Genomic DNA, 17,884 nt, shown 5'->3' with positions numbered 1-17,884 from the left:
GTAGCTTTATTGTAAGCTATCTCAGCTCCTGTTTTGGAAGTAGCTTAGTGATATATTGTAAGTATTAAAATATAAAACATTCTTAAAATGCTATAATACTGAACTTACACATATTTTATCTTTAAAGAAAAATACATCAAAAATTCACAATCATGAAATTAAAAAGAGAACCAGAATCATCCTTCCCTCCTCAAACAATCACTGGTTGGAAAGTATTTGTGCTGTGGCTACCGCACATCTTTCCATGACTACTGAGAAAGAGAGAGACTTGACCCTGACTTGTAATTTACACCTGATCCCGATAACTCTATAAATCATTATTATTTAATTTGAAAAATATATTATGTCCCCTTAATTTACAAAATAATTAAAGAATATTTATACATTTTCACATTTACGTATTTAGACATTTTCATCCAAAAATGCTAAAATTTTTAAAGAATGTATACTTAGTTCAAATAAAAAATGAAAAAAATAATTAAACTTATAAGTCGTTAGACTTACGTTTTTCCATTCCACTCCACAATTTTTGTAAAATTAAGGTAATTGTCTTCTCCAGTTAGGAAAACGTAATCTCCATCATTAGTTCCATTTTTCTGAAAATAAATGAATGTGATAATTTAAAATAACTATGGTGGTTAACTTTATGTCACTTTGTCTAGGATAGGCTGTTCAGTTGTTTGGTTAAACACAAATCTAGATGTGCTATTGTGACAGCTTTTCATGGATGGAATAAATACCTGCAATCAGTTAACTAACTAAAAGACATCACCCTCAAGAACATGAGTGGGTGAGGCAGATGCCTATAATCCCAAGTTCTCAGGAGGCTGAGGCAGGAGGATTGCAAATTCAAAGCCAGCCTCAGGATTTAGTGAGGCCCTAAGCAACTCAGCAAGACCCTGTTTCAAAATGAAAATAATTTTAAAAAGCATTGGGGATGTGGCTCAGTGGTTAATTTAACCCTGGGTTAAATTCCTAGTGTGTGTGTGTGTGTGTGTATATATATATATATATATATATTAAAAAAAACTGTGAGTTAGTGGACCTCATTCAATCAATTCAAAGGCTTGAGAACAAAATCTGAAGTATCCTGGAGAAGGAATTTTTCAGAAGGCTGTGCCATAGATAAGAGTAAGATTCTCAGATAGGCTGAACTTGAAAATAACTACATATTTAAAGATAAGCAAGCTACCTGCGATCCTGGAGCCTACCTACCCCTAATCTAACACTTTCTTCCTGAGGTTAATTTTGCTATTACCAACTTGCCAACTATTTATGTTATTCAAGAATTTTTTCTTCAAAAAAAAAAAAAAAAAAAAAAAACCACTTTCTTGTCAGGCATGGTGGCAGATGCCTATGATTCCAGCTACTCAGGAAGCTGAAACAGGGAGGGTTGAGGCCGGTCTTGGCAACTTAGCAAACCCTGTCTCAAAACAGAATTTAAAAAGGGCTGGGGATGTAGCTCAGGGGCAGAGCACTTTCCTAGCATGTGCAAGCCTTGAATTCAATCTCCAGCTTCAAGGTAAAAAAGAAAAAACAAAACAAAAAACCACACACACATACACTTTCTTACTTCTCATACAGTATAAGACACATCTAGAATGACAGACAATTTTGGAATTCTAGAAGAAAATCTAAGAAGAAATCTTAGTTGGGGTGCCTCTCCCCTTGCCCTCACCATAAGCTGAACAAAGAAGCTTTGAAGAAAACTCAACGTACCTCATAAAACAGGCCAAAATATGGGGAGATGTCAGATCTGAAGGCATGGATGAGGGACAAGATCTCATCTTTGTAGCCCCAGAGCAATTCGTCAACCGTGTGAGTCACGAAGAGCTTCTGCTGATAGGCTTTCAACATGGCTTCGATGAGCGTCCTGAGGAAGCGGACCTGGGCCCATTCTATGACGGTCTGGGTGACAAAGGCAACTTAAGATCAGAGTGTGCTCCTCTCCCAAACACCTCCACCCTGCTCTCTTCTACTATCCCTCATCAAAAGGGGCTGGAAACTTCTATGTTGAGGTTAAAGAGCTGAAAAATCAGTCTGTGAGCTCCTCTCTGGTTGCATGTGGAATAATAAGGCTCTTCAGTTGTTGTTCCTTCTCATATTACGTTTTGTAAACGTGAGCTTAGCATCCTCATTTGCAGGCTGTTATCCCAACATCACAGAAGGGGGAAGTTCTTGTGAATACGTGGCATTTTTGACCACACGGTGGCGCTACGATTCCTTCTGAGCAGAGCTGAAAGTTGAACCCTCATTATAAACGGTACACCATTAGGTGGCAGGGTAAGGCAGGATCTGGGATCCATATTCTCTTAGGTTCTAGGTCCAACAAATGTCTAACTGAATATGTATGGGGCAGTCACCTAGGAGGTACAGTGAGAACCTCAGAAGAGGTTGGTGTACTTGAATCAGAAAGTTTCCTGGTCCCAGGAGGATCGCAAGTTCAAAGCCAGCCACAGCAACTTAGCGAGGCCTTAAAGCAACTTAGCAAGACTCTGTCTCAAAATTTAAAAAAAATATAAAAAGGGCTGGGGATGTGGTTCAGTGGTTAAGCACCTCTGGGTTCAATCCCTGGTCCTCCACAACCACCAAAAACAAGTTTCCTGGGTTTCAGTATAGTATAGGTAGAGTATAGGTGCCATTATAAGGTGGAATTGCCATTATCAATAGGTTCTAATCAATGGCCCATTCTTTGCAATTTGAAAAAGGGAGAAAAAAGTCAATCTGGTATTTCAGATTCTAGAAATATCTAGAATCTGAAATACCAGATAGAAATCTCAACTAAGAAGGGGGGGGGGACAAATAAGTATGTTTTAAATTACTAGCTACCAAAGAAATTCTTATTTATTTCACAAGTGCTAATGTTGAACACACAGGAAGAAACTGTGAAAACAAATCCTAAAATTTGTATTTTTATTATCATTTGAAAAGACCTTGTTAATAGACCTCAGGGGAAAAAAGTCTAAGATGGCTTTAAAGAAGAGAAGGAAGATACATTTTCTACATTTTATATATATATATATATATATATATATATATATATATATTAAACATAGCAGTTCCTAAATAGGTTCCTAAATAGTGGTTCCTAAAACCAAAACCATATACTAGCCTTATCTTTTTCCTTTCTTCTAAAATTCACAATGACATAAAAATGTCTGCTTACCAGTACAGGAATATTCAGTGTTCTAATTAAGTCAACTTTAGGGTCTCCAACAGATTGGTTCCGTTCAAAAACGTATGCCTTGTTGCTAACGGCAGATATTGTTGTTCCGTTATCTCCAAATTGAACATTTGCCTTGTTTCTGATTTCCCTAAAAGAAAAAAAATATTTGAAAATAGATACCACTTTCATAAACAAGACTTTTCCTTTTTTTTTCAGTATCAAAGTTATACTTTCAATATAACTCTTTCTAAAGGATAAATTATTTAGAGAGGCTGTATATATATAAAAAAAAACCCTTAAAACCTTGGGATTGAAGCTCAAATGTGGGATTGAAGAAAATGAGGCTTCAGATAGTTTTCTCCAAAAAGGTTGTTTTCATTCTTTCCCCCCATGATTGGGAAAGTACAGCAATCAACGGCCATCTTGACCAGAGAATTGAAGCAACCAAGAAAACTCTCTTTCCTTGGGTATGGTTTGATCCTGTAATATTATCAACATTTTCACTTTAGTTTATAGCTTCAGTTTGAATTTCAATTTATTTATTAATGCCTTCTTATTTCTATCCTGAATTCAGTTGAAAATTCATTGAAGAAATCGTGGTTTACTGGATGTGGTGGTGCATGCCTGTAAGACCAGCTACTTAGGGGGCTGAGTGAGACAGAATTGAAACTTTGAGACCAGCTTCAGCAACTTAACAAGATTCTATCTCAAAATAAAAATTTTGAAAAGGGCTGTGGATATAGCTAAGTGATAGAGCACTTGCCTGTCATATGCAAGGGCCTTCCCTGGGTTCAAACCCCACTATTGAGGGGTTTGAAAAAAATGAGGCCCAAGGCTTAGTAAGTTAAAAGAGTTTATTCTTGTTTGTGATGCATAGTTCAGTTTGGTTCAAGTTAGTTCCCCAAATGAGGTATTAGGAAATCTCTTAGAAAGTGTTTGGTAGAGCACAGTAGGATAACTATGGTTGACTCTAATAACTGAATAGTACAAAATAGCTAATAGAATGAATTTTCAATGTTCCTAACATAAAGAAATAATAAATGAGACGACAAGTTAGTTGTCATGATTAGATCAGTCCACATCCCACATATAATACATATATCGAAATGTCACACTGTTCAGCATCAATATGTATAATTACTAAGTCAATCAAACATATGTCTACATACATGAGTATATAAAGAACTCAAAAAATGCCAAAAAAACAAATAAACCAATTAATAAATAGGCAAATGAATTAAATACACATTTCTCAAAGAAGAAATACAAATGGCCCAACAAATATATGAAAGAATGTTCAACATCATTATCAATTAGGGAATTGAAAATCAAAACAACATTGAGATTTCATGTCAGTCCAGTCGGAATGGCAGTCATCAAGAATACAAACAAGAATAAGTTCTGGAGAGGATAAGGAGAAAAAGTAATACTTTTACATTGTTCATGGTATTGTAAATTAGTACAAACACTATGAAAATCAGTATGAATATTCCCCAAAAGACTAGACATGAAACCACCATAGGACTCAGCTATGTCACTCCTCAGTATTTATCCTAAGGAATTAAAGTCAGTATACTATAGTAATACATGCATACCCATGTTTATAGCAGCACAGTTCACAATAGCCAAACTATGGAACCAGTCTAGGTGTCTATCAACTGATGAATGGATAAAGAAAATGTGGTATATACACACAATGAGTTTTATTTGGCCATAAAGGAGAATAAAATTATGTCATTTGCAGGAAAATGGATGGAACTTGAGACTATTGTTAAGTGGAATAAGCTAAACACAGTAATGTTATATGTTTTCTCTCCTATATGGAAGCTAGAGAGGAAAAAGGAAAAGAAAGGTATTCAGGGGTAGGTGTCTTTTGAAAATCAAATGGAGATCAGTAGAGTAGAGGAAGGGCTTAGTGGGGAGGGAAAGAGAAAATACTGAGGAATGAATGATATTGGCTAAATTATATTGTTATATTGTGTTCATGTATAAGTATGTAACAATGAAGCCCCACCACTATGTACAACTATAATGAACCAATAAAAAATATGGAAAAATAAATGAATAAAATTAAGGGTTAGACTAGAAATAACAAAACAAAGTGATTTGTTAGAAGATGGAGGAGGAGAGGGAATTTCAAAGCTAAACCCCTGCTCAGCCACAGCTGGTGCTGACAGAGAGGACACATTTCTGCACATTCAACTGGCATCCCCAGAACTTCTCTGTAGCAAGTATGAGGACTAAACCTTCTGCAAGAGTAGCCGTTTACAATATGTGCTTAGCTCTGCACATTAACTGAGCTTGATGCTAAGGAACTAGATGTAGAAAAAGTGACACAAGAGTGAACACCAGTTTGCAGGCAAAGAAAGCCAGGCTGGGGAGCCAAGGGGAAGAACTCAGAATAGGTTCAGGGGTCAACTCTGCCAAGTTAGAAAACTAATGTCAAAAGTCAATGACCTGGCTAAGTAAGGCTTATTTTTTTTCTTCACCCAGGCCCTAGGTCATGAACTTAGAAGCCTGGATAACCCCAAACCTAGAGCCTGCTTTCTTTATGTTTATTTATATTTACTGACTAGAGATAGCTTTTTAAATGTTCTCTTTTTTGCTTACCCTGGAAGATCAAGGTTTTCCAAATCTCAAAAAAAAAAAAAAAAAAAAAGTAATTCCCTGAAGGTTGACTATGTCAGGTCACTTACAGTTAACTACGTGACTTCTCTCACAGTCTGGAGTCCTCCACCAGTCATCTTAAGGCATGACTGACACTTGGCCTTTACAGAGCGCTCTAACTGAAAGAAGACAGTAAGACATGACCTCTGATTCCACAGAGGCCAAGCAACCGCAGAGAGAAACAGCCAGGGCTTTCCTCTCAAAACAACATGCTAGGGGCTGGGGTGGTGGTTCAGAGCGCTTGCCTGGCATGTGTGAGCCACTGGGTTCGATCCTCAGCACCACGTGAAAATGAAATAAAGGTATTGTGTCCATCTGTAACTAAAAAAGAAATACTTAAAAAATATATATGTTAGTCTGAGGAAACTAAAATGTTTTCCTCCCAAGCACTCTGGTCACTCTGGCAACAATGAGATGGACACAGCACACAAAGAAGGGTTTTTAGAAATAACATCAACAAATCTAGTGACCCAAATCCCCCATGAGTGATCACCAACAGTCAACTAAAATCAAGGAGGCCACTGGTAAACAGCGGGTTGAGAGCAAGAAGTGATCACTTACTGCCCTATGGTATCAGAGAACACGAAAAGACACTTTTAAAAATAGACCAAAGAAGCATCTAGAAATACAAACAAGAGTTTAAGAAAAAAAAAGTAAATTAGTTAAGAAACCATATTTAAAAGTGCCTGGAGGTCCCTCTTAATTAAGAGATGCTAATGAAACTCAGACCACAGTTAACATTTGTTAATCTCAAAGATGGTTCTAGTCATTAAGAAATGACCTGGGCCTGTGCTCTAGACCTGTAATTCAAAGCAACTCAGAAGATTGAGGCAGGCAAATCAAAAGTTTGAGATCAGGCTGGGCAACTTAGTGAGACCCTATCTCAAAAAAAAAAAAAAATTTAAAAAAAGGGCTGGGTATAGTTCAGGGATAGAGTGTATGCCAAGCATGTGCCCAGCCCTGAGTTCAATCCCTAGTACTAAAAAAAGAAACAAAGTACTAAAAAAAGAAAGGAAGGAAGAAAAAGAAATGATTGGATGATGCTCTGTGAACTATTTAATCAGGCAGGAAAACACACAATTGATTTTAGAAATAATTTTAGGAAAAATAGTCTGAGGTGAGGGATGGAAACCAAAAAGAATAGTTTTAATTGGCTGAAAAGTTAACATCTGTGCATCTAATCATCTAGGTTACTGGATAAATTGGCTGTCTGCAATACTGTCATTCAACCCTTTCTTTGGGTCCTTTTGGTTCCTTTATTCACTTAATCCTCTGTTGAGAATCACTGTAGGGAGTGACTGAGCACAAGAGAGAAGAGTAAGTTGAGATCTGACTGCTAGGTTTAGCATTCAACCCTAGCATCATGGATACTTGTTCTGGGACTAAGAAGTTGCTCATTGCTTCTGTGCTCAGATTCCTCATCTGCAAAATGGAGGTAATAACATGTCTATCTTGTAGGGTTGTTATGAGAATTAAATCCACAGAAATTGACTATCCAGTAAGGACACACCTGGCACATACTAAGTGCCTAGAAGTATTAGTTACTAATACCATGTGCAAAGGCTTGTGCTTAGCTCTTGAGAGGCAGGATGAGTCCTGGTTCTTGTTTGTCCTCAGAGAACCCACAGGACAGGGAGACTGCCATTGAAACACTGCCTTCCTTGTGGTAAGTGCTCTGCTGGAAGACCACAGGAGCTAGAAGACCAAGGGGAGGGTGGCAACGGGAAAGCAAATCCTGAGAACATCATCGTGCACCTGTGGATTGGTCCTGGATAGTACAGGCTGCCCCTAGGTAAGAGGTGGAGGATGCCTTCCAGACAGAGGCAGAGGGACAGCCAGACAGACAGCCGGACGGACAGCAGGACAGACAGCACAGAATGACAGCACAGGACCCACTTCCTGAGTGCAGAGGGGAAAGCTGTGGTCAGGGCAGAGGATGACATGACTGAGATGTTGTGAAAGAGCAGCATCAAGTGAGAGCAAGGCTGCACGGGAAAAACACGTCATGTGGAGATGAGTTTCCAAGTCTCAGAGGGGAAGCAGGCCAAAGGCAAGCACTACTAAGGTGTGGGGGATCTTTTTCTATTTTTCTTACTTTTGAGTTTAAGGATTTAAAAAAAAATACATTATTTCATTCAAAACCACTTCTGTTCCTTTTTTGGGGGGAGGACTACTAATCTAAAAGACTATCATAGAAGAGCAAGTCAGGCTTAGAAGAAGGGTAGGCACTCTTCTTGGAAACAATCGTGGGATTTTAATTTTTTTATCATTTCTTTGATATTAAAAAAATTATATGCTTAGCTGAGAGATAAGAATCCAAGAAATAGAAGCACACAATTTAAAAGTTTGAACAAAGTTTCTACCTTTGCTAAATGGCAAGGAAGACAGTTTGATCCTTAAAAAGTTACATGTAGAAAAAAAAAAGACTGAATTACAAGAAAATAGACTTGAATATCAAACCTTTGTCTTTTAAACTGACACATAATAATTGTACATATTTATGAGGCACAGTGTAGTCCAATACTCTATAAAATGTGTGACAATCAGATCAGGGTAACTGGCATATCTATGGCCCAACTTAGGAAGCAGTGTTCCTTCCTGTGTTCTGGGAGCATTCCAAATTCTCCTACTAGCTATTTGGAAATAATTAATTGTTGTCTTACCGTGTGCTATTAGAATATTAGAAGTTCCTCCTCCTATCCCTTGAACTCACTGTCCTCCATCTCTTCAACCCCCCACCCCAGGCTCTGGTAACCTCCATTCTACTCTCTGCTTCTAGGGGAGCAAGGTTTTTAGATCCCTCATACCAAGGTTTTTAGATCCTGCATACGCATAAGATCGTGCAGTCTTTGCCTTTCTGCGCTTGACTTATTTCACTTAACCTAATGGCCTTCAGTTATGTCGCCACAAAAGATAGGAGCTCCTCCTTTTCTAAGTTTCAATACTATTCTATTCTGATACAAGAACTGGATCTGTATGTTCAAAAAGGAAGGAATCATAGAAGAAGGTGTAATATATTCACTCTATTAAATATTATCATGATCAACATTTATTTTATAAAGATCAAGATACAACATGGACCCTTCTTTGTGTGCAAACCAGAGAAGTGAAAAATTGTGCCCCATCTGTGTACAATGAATCAAAGAGCATTCTGTTGTCCTGTATAACTGATTAGAACAAATAAATAAATTTAAAAAATATATATAATATGGGGGCGCGGCCCGGGACGCAGGGGCAGACTCTAGCTCGCCCGGGGTGGGCGCTGCGGCTGAGAGGCTCTGAGGCTGCGGCTGAGGACCCTGAGCGCTGTGTGGTGCCACCGTGCAGCGCGCGGTCTCTGGGGTGCCGGCAGAAGCCCAGCCTCCCCGACCTGCCTGCCTGCGACTACTGCGTCCTGGAGCAGCACGTCAACGCCCAGGTCATGCAGCTGCGCCACAGCAAGCACCACGCGGCCAACGTGAACAACCTGAACGGGGCGGAGGAGAAAAGTACCGGGAGGCACTGGCCCAGGGAGGTGTTACCGCTCAGCTGGCCCTTCAACCTGCACAGAAGTTCAATGGCGGAGGTCATGTCAATCACACCATTTTCTGGACAAATCTGAGACCTAATGGTGGTGGAGAACCCAAAGGAGAGCAACTCTCAAATGTGACTTTGGTTCTTTCCAAAAGTTTAAAGAGAAGCTGGCAGCTGTCTCTGTTGGTGTGTGGCGCGGGGGGTGGGGGTGGGGGATCAGGTTGGGGTTGGCTCCGTTTCAATAAGGAGCAGTAGCAGGGACGCCTGCAGATGGCTGCCTGTTCTAATTAGGATCCTTCGCAAAGAACAACAGGTCTTATTCCACTGCAGGGGATGGATGTCTGGGAGCATGCTTATTACCTTCAGCATAAAAACGTCAGCTCTGGGGCTGGGGCTGGGCGGTAGTGCACTTGCCTGGCATGTGTGAGTCACTGGTGTTCGATTCTCAGCACTACATATAAATAAATAAAATAAAGGTCTATCAACAACTTAAAAAATATTTTTTAAAAAGTCAGACCTGATTATCTAAAAGCTATTTGGAATGTAATCAATTGGGAGACTGTAACTGAAAGACACATGGCATGCAAAAATTAAAACATTATCATTATATTGAGTATGTTAAGCTCCTTATGGCTATTTTTGCAGTAGAATACTTCAATATACTAATAACACTTGATTATAGCATTTATTGATGTTGATGATCTATGATGACATGGTGATTCATTGATATACATATATTTGATAACAATAATTTAGTGTTATAAATAATTTCCTATTTAAATTTTTTTATTAGGCAATTGTTTGAGAATCATCTGCTCTGTGTGATTTAGTCTTAACTGAACATTTTCCTCAGAGAGCTAAACTTGCTAGTAGTTATAATTGTCAACATAAAACAATAAAAAATATTCCATCCCTATATTTTGGGGCTTATGGAGAAGCCTTTGTAACTCCATTCTATTGCACTTAGAGAAAAATGTAATCTTTTGCCCCAGTTCTCACAGTAAAATAGGAAATGGAGTATTTCTCTTTTGTATTGAAATTGTTCTTTTCTTACATAATGCTCTATCTAATAGTACTTGTGATGGCTATCACCCAATGGTCTCTATGGTCACATGTATAAATAGTTAACACCATCTTGTCATTTAAAAAACAAATAACTTATTGCTGATTGAAAACTGCTTTATTATGAGGAGATAATTATGCATCTGGATTTACAAAGACTGATGTAAAATTTTTTTCTCAAACATAGAAGTATGTATTTATGAAAGTGCTGTAGGTGGGCACATCAGGGCCTGGCTGGGGACACTGTGGGGACACTGGGGACCTCGGGTGAGGCCATGGATATTCTAGGGCACTCCTCTTCTCTCCCTCCTGTTGAAGGGCCTCCCTCTCCTGAGAGCTGCGCCTGGCCAGATGCCACCTTCCCTAGTGGAGGCAAATGGATTTCTGCCTGGTGTCAGCACTGTGCTTCCCTCAGGCGCATTTCTTTCAAAGATATGTTTTATATTTCTGTTTTCTTCTAAAGAATTTGTAGCCACTACAAAATCTTTCTATCATTTTTCAACGGAGGGAAAACTACCATATCAGTGACACAGCATTTCAGCATACATTCCAGGTGGTTTTTGCACAGGAGCGCAGTATACATGCTGTTAACACGTGGCAGGGATTCTGCTTGTATTTGGCTTAGCAAGGTCACGGATCTTCATCTTTCATCATCTCCCTAATTATCTTTAATGGCTATATGACATTTTATCATTTGAGCATTTCCTCATTTATTTCATAGTTTTATTACTGAATATTTCATTTGCTTCTGTTATTTATTATCAGTTATGCTCTTGTGAGCAACCCTATGCATGTAGGTTTTACCTCCTGTTGGAATATTTTCTTTATTTTTATTTTATTTTTTTAGTTGTAGATGAACACAATACCTTTATTTTATTTATTTATATATGGTGCTAAGGATCTAACCCAGGGCCTCACATGTGATAGACGAGTGCTGTATCACTGAGCCAACCCCAGCCCAGGATACTTTCTTTATATGTAGGTTTTTTCTTAACCTATTTAATAATGTTTTCCCAAGGTCATTCATTTTAAACATTTTTCTCCCAACTTAATTTTTCTATTTCTTTTCATGGAAAAATGGAGTAACACAGCAGTTTCAATACTGAAGACTAAAGTTAAAAAAAAAAAACACCTTAAATTTAAGGTACTTTTCCTTTAGAATTCAGTTAGGAAAGCATTTAGTTTTCTGTGTGTCAGCAGTGTTGGCTATTGATAACTCTGTGTGTGTGTGTGTGTATGTGTGTGTGTGCGTGGACTGAAATGCTCTGGAGACTTATAGCTGTCCTTTATATCACAGGGACCTGACTCTCACAGAGTGCAAATGGGAGGCATCTGGTTACCGTAGTAACCGCAGTTACCGCTGGCCTCTGTTTAATAGACCTTCTAGGAACGTGGGACTTTTTGAGAGATGGGCTTTGGAATACACATCATCTGCTAGATCAGGGTTTATTTTGAGCTAACAAAGATTTGCAGAGTCTACTGACACATAAAGCTTTGACTCCTAAGCTTCCAGATTTCAAAACAATTCAATGTTGAAATTTCTATGGGGCTCTATTTTTGCTTTGGCTTTCCTATTGATAATAATGAGGGAAGCACACTCCCTCACTGTTTGTGTCTCCTCCATGCTAGATGGAGGTTAAGTGACCAAGAGGATTTATATACTCATGACTTTAATCAGCCAGCAGAAAACGATGCTAAAACTGTCTAGCTCTCTTTTCCATAATAGAAAAGAAAAACAAGTAAAATTTCCATTTAAAAAAAAAAAAGAACGAATATTGTTCACGCAAGGATTTTTGTGACCAGTTCAACAGTGCCTGCTGTAGTCATGATTGTGCTGGAAGGAAAGATGCAAGCAATACAAATATTTTCTTTGTATTTGTTGCTTGAACCGTTGTGCAGTAATTAAACTTTGATGTTAAGAAATTGCTATATCACATCCCTCAATTTCATGGCCTTAAAGTGAAATTTGAGTTTGTGTTGAGCACCTTTAAAAAAGTAATAATGAAACTGTAAAATGAAGATTGATGCAGGTGGTGAGTCATGTCCAAAATTGGGTATACATATATTTTATTTTCTGTTTTAATTTCAGGGGAATAACTTTGGGGGGAAACCGTTAGGAAAATGTTTGATAAATTATTGTTCCCCCTTTTCACTCCTTGCTGCTCCCAGCAAGCTGATGTCCTGTCCTTGGAGGTATGCACCAAACCCAGAACCTGCTGAAAACCCTATAAGATTCAGGTTAGTTTTCATTTCATTCATTAAAGAAACATTGATTTTCCTATTGCAGTTGTATAGTTTTATGATTGTTAATAATCTATCAGTTTTTTAAAAAAAGATATAACATGGGGAAATGCCTATATATATACTTACTATATATACTTATATAATGCCTATGTATATTTGCATATATAGAATATGTATGTATTTGCACGTGCATATAGTATGAGGACTACCTAAAAGTTAAACTCACCCTAGAAAAATGGCTGAGAGGACATCCACCAAAATATTAACATTGCTTATCTTTGCGATAGTGAAACCTTGGATAGTAGATTTTTCCTCTTTTACTTTATTAAAGTTTCAAGTTTATATTTAGTGATTACTGTATATGTATGTATAACATATAAATACACAAATATAGGTATACATACATGCATACATATAATGTTTATAATATAAAATATAGCTTATCTCTTTAAAGATAATGCTACATATGATATTATATATTTTGATTACTATTTCATAATTCAATATTACTTTATAATCAATGAACAGTTTTTTAAAAGCCCACTTTATATCCCTCATATCTTCTTTTCTTTTCTTCTTCTTCTTTTAGTATTGGATTTTGAATCCTGGGCCACGTGAATGCTATGCAAGCACTCTACTACTGAGCTACATCCCCAGCCCTTTTAATTTTATTCTAGACAGGGTATCACTGTGTTGCCCAGGTTGGCCTCAAAGTTTCACTCCTCCTGCCTCAGCCTCCTGAGTAGCTGGGATTACAGGTGTGTGGTAATACACCTGCCTCACATCTTTTTTTCTTACTATCAGGCCTAAAAAAGAAATGAACAAAACCGACAGTGTAACTATGAAACCCAACATTATATACTGGGACATTTTTAACAAATTCATATAAGAGGGCTGGGGATATAGCTCAGTTGGTAAAGTGCTTGCCTCACATGCACATGACCCTGATTCAATCCCCAGCACCAAAAAAAAAGAAGAAGAAGAAGAAGAAGAAGAAGAAGAAGAAGAAGAAGAAGAAGAAGAAGAAGAAGAAGAAGAAGAAAGAAAGAAAGAAAGAAAGAAAGAAAAAAGAAATTAGTTGAAAAGGACTTGGACAATTATCTTTTTAAGTTTTGAAATGTTAAATAGTAAGAAAAAGAAAAAAGATGCCTAGAAAAATTTTTTTAAATCTCAAAATGGTTGCAAAGCCACAAGATATTATAAATTTGATACAAATTTTAGGCACATTTGTCACTAAACAAAGAATTCATGAAGCAAAGTCGTGTCGATCCACAGCTTTACAAAAATACAAATAAGGCACTACATTCCTCACACCAGACGGACTGGTTTTTATTAACACGTGGAACTGCGTCATCTTTTCCCAAGAACAATCACAGTCTGAACTAGCCCAAGGTGTCAACCTAGGGGGAAGTGTGCCAACTGTCAATGGTGGGCAGGTGAGTCAGGCCTAGCACAGCCTTCCCCACTCAGAGATTTCCCATCACCAGCAGCCCCACACCCTCCCCTTCCTTTGCCCCAGGTCCCTTGGCACAGCAGACACAGTCAGCTGACTCAGGTGGAGGGAGGGAGCCTGTGGAGCTACCAAACACCTGAGCAGGAGCTACTGAATGCTCAGCCTATCCTGTACAGGAAACAACATTCTCAAGTGACAGAAATTAGATCCAAGGAATGACTACCAAAAGCAAATATATAGAGCCCAACAGGCCCCATAGAGGGGCCTGAAAAGCCATGTTTTTCTATGAATCCCAGATCTCACAACCCATTCAATCTAGTTAGAAGTCCTCAACAGTCTGCTCTGTGTTTATGCATGTTCCTAACAAAGCTACTCGTTTTCAGGACCCAGTCCCTCCTTCTTGATCCTATTCTTGAGTTTTCCTGCCTAAGTCTTGTGGTTCCAGCTAAGCTACTCCTGTTCTTTGTTTTTAAACAATTTCTCCTCTTGTGTCCTATGAATAAGCCACAGCCAAGAATATTTCATTAACTTATTCCACACATATTCATTAGACACTGAATATTCAGAGGAAAGGACTTGATCCCTGCTCTCCATGGACTTCTAGTACTTTGGAAGGAAAGACAGGTATGTAATCAATTATTAAGATGATATAAGGAGGCTGGTTCATGGTGGGATAGAGAGAGGGAGAAAGGGAGGAATAGAAGAACTCTAGATAGGGCAGAGGGTTTAGAGGGGAAGGGAGGGGACATGGGGTTATTAATGATGGTGGAATGTGATGATCATTATTATCCAAAGTACAGTTATGAAGACACTAATTGGTGTGAGTATACCTTGTATCCAACCGGAGATATGAAAAATTTTGCTCTATGTGTGTAATAAGAATTGTAATGAATTCCGCTGTCAAATATAAATAATTTTTTTTTTAAAAAAGATGCATTTAGTTACTGTTGTAATGGGTGCACATACCAGGGACAAGTTCCAGGAAGAGGCAGATTTAAGCTAAATAAGATGTTGATGAATTCACTCTTTGACAGAGGCAATTGATGCATGGTAGAGTTTGGGGCAGTTTACAAGTAATTGCAGAATGGTTAGAATTGAGCTGTCCAATATGGTAACCCCTGGCCGCATACAGCTATGTATGCTAAAAATATAACTAGAAGGAAATGAAACAAGCTGTAAATGTAAAGACACATGGGATTTCAAAGCCTTAGTATAAAAAAAGTGTAAACTATCTCATTCATATTCTGAATATCAATAACATGTTGAAATGATACCATTTTGGATCTTATTGAATTATATAAAATATTAAAATTATATTTGCCTGATTTTTTAACTTTTTTTTTTAACCAGGGATTGAGTCCAGAGGTACTTAATCACTGAGACACATCCCAGCCCTTTATTTTTATTTTGAAACAGGGTCTCACTAAGTTGCTAAGGCTAGCTTTGAATTTGCAATCCTCCTGCCTCAGCCTCCTGAGCTACAGGGATTATGTGGGTGCACCGCCAGACCTGGCTGTTTTGTTGTTGTTAACTTTTTAAAATGTGCCTAATAGAAAAAAAATTTCAATGTCTTGTGTGACTTGTATTAAATTTCTATTGGAAAACTCAGAATTTAAAATTCTAGGTTAAGAGTGCTGCAAGGCTGCAGATGTAGCTCAGTAGTAGAGTGCTTGCCTACCACATACAAGGCCCTGGGTTCTATTCCCAGCACCACAAAAAAGGGAAAAAAGAAGTGCTGCTATGGTTAGGATAAGTGTTCTCTAAAGGCCTGTGTGTTAAAGGCTTGTTCCCCAGAGTGGCTCTATTGTGAGGTTGTGGCACCTTTAAGAGGTAGGGCCTAGAAGGAGGTTTTCAGGTCACTGGCAGAGTGCCTTTGGAGGGGAGGGTGGGACTCCAAACTGCCTCTCTACTTTTTTTCTTTTTCCAAGCAATGGAGTGAGTGGTCCATGCACTCCTGCCATGACGAGCTGCCTTGCTACAGATCCCAAAAGCAACAGGGCCAACCGATCATGGACTAAAAACTCCAAAACTATGAGTCAAAATTAACCTTTTCTCTGTTTAAGTTGATTACCCCAAGTGTTTGTTATCATACTGGAAAACTGACTAATACAAGTCCAAAAAATAAATTAAAAAGAGGCTAGACAAACAAGGAGCCAAATCTCTATGACCTTAGACATCAATCACACAAGGAGCAGCACTAGGACACTTAGCAGGGAAGAGGAGGAAATATCAGATGTGTCTTTTATAAAGTCACTCTGGCAACAGAGTGGAGAAGAAATGAAGGCAAGAATTAGGACCAGAGGCAGGAAAGCTCATGGAGGGAAAATAAGACAGTCAATGAGGAGTCAATCCTTCCAACCTACTGGATCAGCTCTCAGGAGATTCCTAACCTTCTTTGTGCCATAAGCTCCATAGGCTGTCTATGATGAAACCCTCAGGACCATTTCTCAGATCAACATTTTAAAGTACAGGAAATAAAATACCCAGAATCACCAAGGAAACCAATTTTAGTCATCCCTTGGTATCTGAAGGGGGTCAGTTCTAGCTCCCCACCTCCATATGCACATCCCCAGATGCTCAAGTCCCTTAGATAAAATGGTGTAGTATGTGCATATAACCTAAGCACATCCTCCCCTACATTTTAAATTATCTCTAGATTACTTATGACACCTAGTACAATGTAAATGCTATGTAAATAGTGGCATATTTTTGTATTGTTCAGGAAATAATAACCAGGAAAAAAGATGTACCTATTCAGTACAGAAGCAATACCACAGCACTAACTATATTGTACATAGCAGCAACAATGTAATGTTTTCCCAAATATTTTCAAATCAACAGTTGATTAACTATTCAAACAGACAGAAAGATAGGCAAGCCCAGAACTTACAGATACAGAGGGCCTACTATATACTGAAATACTGTTATCAAGTTAAAAATCTGTGATTTAAGAAGCCATATGTATATGCCTCTTTATCAACACTGTAAGTAAGAAGTAGCAGCAGGTTGAATGATTACCGTAACTTCAAAGTATTTATGAACATCAACAATATTTCAAGCAGCTTCAATGAGATACAATGTCTGTGCCTCCAGTAGTAAGGCCTCAGGGACTGCTAATACAACATATGATCGATGGAAGAACCCCTGAAAACAATGTTCCTGAACTTTCCCCAAGAGTAATTAGTCAAGGCCCATATTAAATGGGAACAGGGAGGGCTGTGTGCATAGTTGAACACTGTTTTAATTCTAGGATTTATTCCTAAAACACATCTAACAGAGCATACCTACACCCAGATACAACAACCAGGAGACATTTCAGCAGAATGTTGAGTTTGCTTTCAGTTGACTAGAAAACATGTCGTCTTCTTGGTGGTTTGTTTTTGGAGTTGAGGTCCAGTAATCCTCTTGCCTCACTCACCCTCTTTTTTACTTATTTATTTATTTTTTGTGGTGCTGGGGATTGAACCCAGGGGCTTGTGCATTCTAGGCAAGCACTCTACCAACTGAGCTATATCCCCAGCCCTTGCCTCACCCTCTTCACTAGCTGGGACTATAGGCACATACCACAGCACCCAGCTTAGAGTCCATGTCTTTTTTTCTCAGGAGTCAAGGATAATGACCACAGGAACAGGCCAGGAGACCCAGAGGGGAAGTTGTGTGTTGGGGTTCTTTTTGAGTTCTCAGGGGAGGTTTGTTCCTGTGGAGGCAGCCTCCCCCTCACCTTAAGGAATTTAGTTAAAACAATAAAACTACCACCATGCAGTATACTGGATCCTAAT

At 38.4% G+C, this 17,884-nt stretch overlaps 1 protein-coding gene and 1 pseudogene across 1 annotated transcript in view; one reads left to right on the top strand and one right to left on the bottom strand.

Moving 5' to 3' along the window:
- The window catches only part of Scarb2 (scavenger receptor class B member 2), a 59,467-nt gene that overhangs the window by 20,090 nt on the left and 21,493 nt on the right, over positions 1–17,884 (bottom strand). The window contains exons 3-5 of the mRNA XM_026413664.2: positions 3,167–3,314; positions 1,720–1,908; positions 505–596 (exon numbers count right to left, since the gene is read on the bottom strand). Coding sequence (XP_026269449.1) covers positions 505–596; positions 1,720–1,908; positions 3,167–3,314 — 429 coding nt within the window. The remainder of the gene's footprint in view (positions 1–504; positions 597–1,719; positions 1,909–3,166; positions 3,315–17,884) is intronic.
- LOC113200297 (superoxide dismutase [Mn], mitochondrial pseudogene) lies at positions 9,174–9,940 on the top strand (annotated as a pseudogene).

Source organism: Urocitellus parryii, chromosome 10 (genome assembly GCF_045843805.1).
Source record: "Urocitellus parryii isolate mUroPar1 chromosome 10, mUroPar1.hap1, whole genome shotgun sequence".
NCBI classification, from domain to species: Eukaryota; Metazoa; Chordata; class Mammalia; order Rodentia; family Sciuridae; genus Urocitellus; species Urocitellus parryii.
The sequence above is the reverse complement of the archived record's forward strand: the minus strand, read 5'-3'. Positions and strand labels throughout refer to the sequence as shown.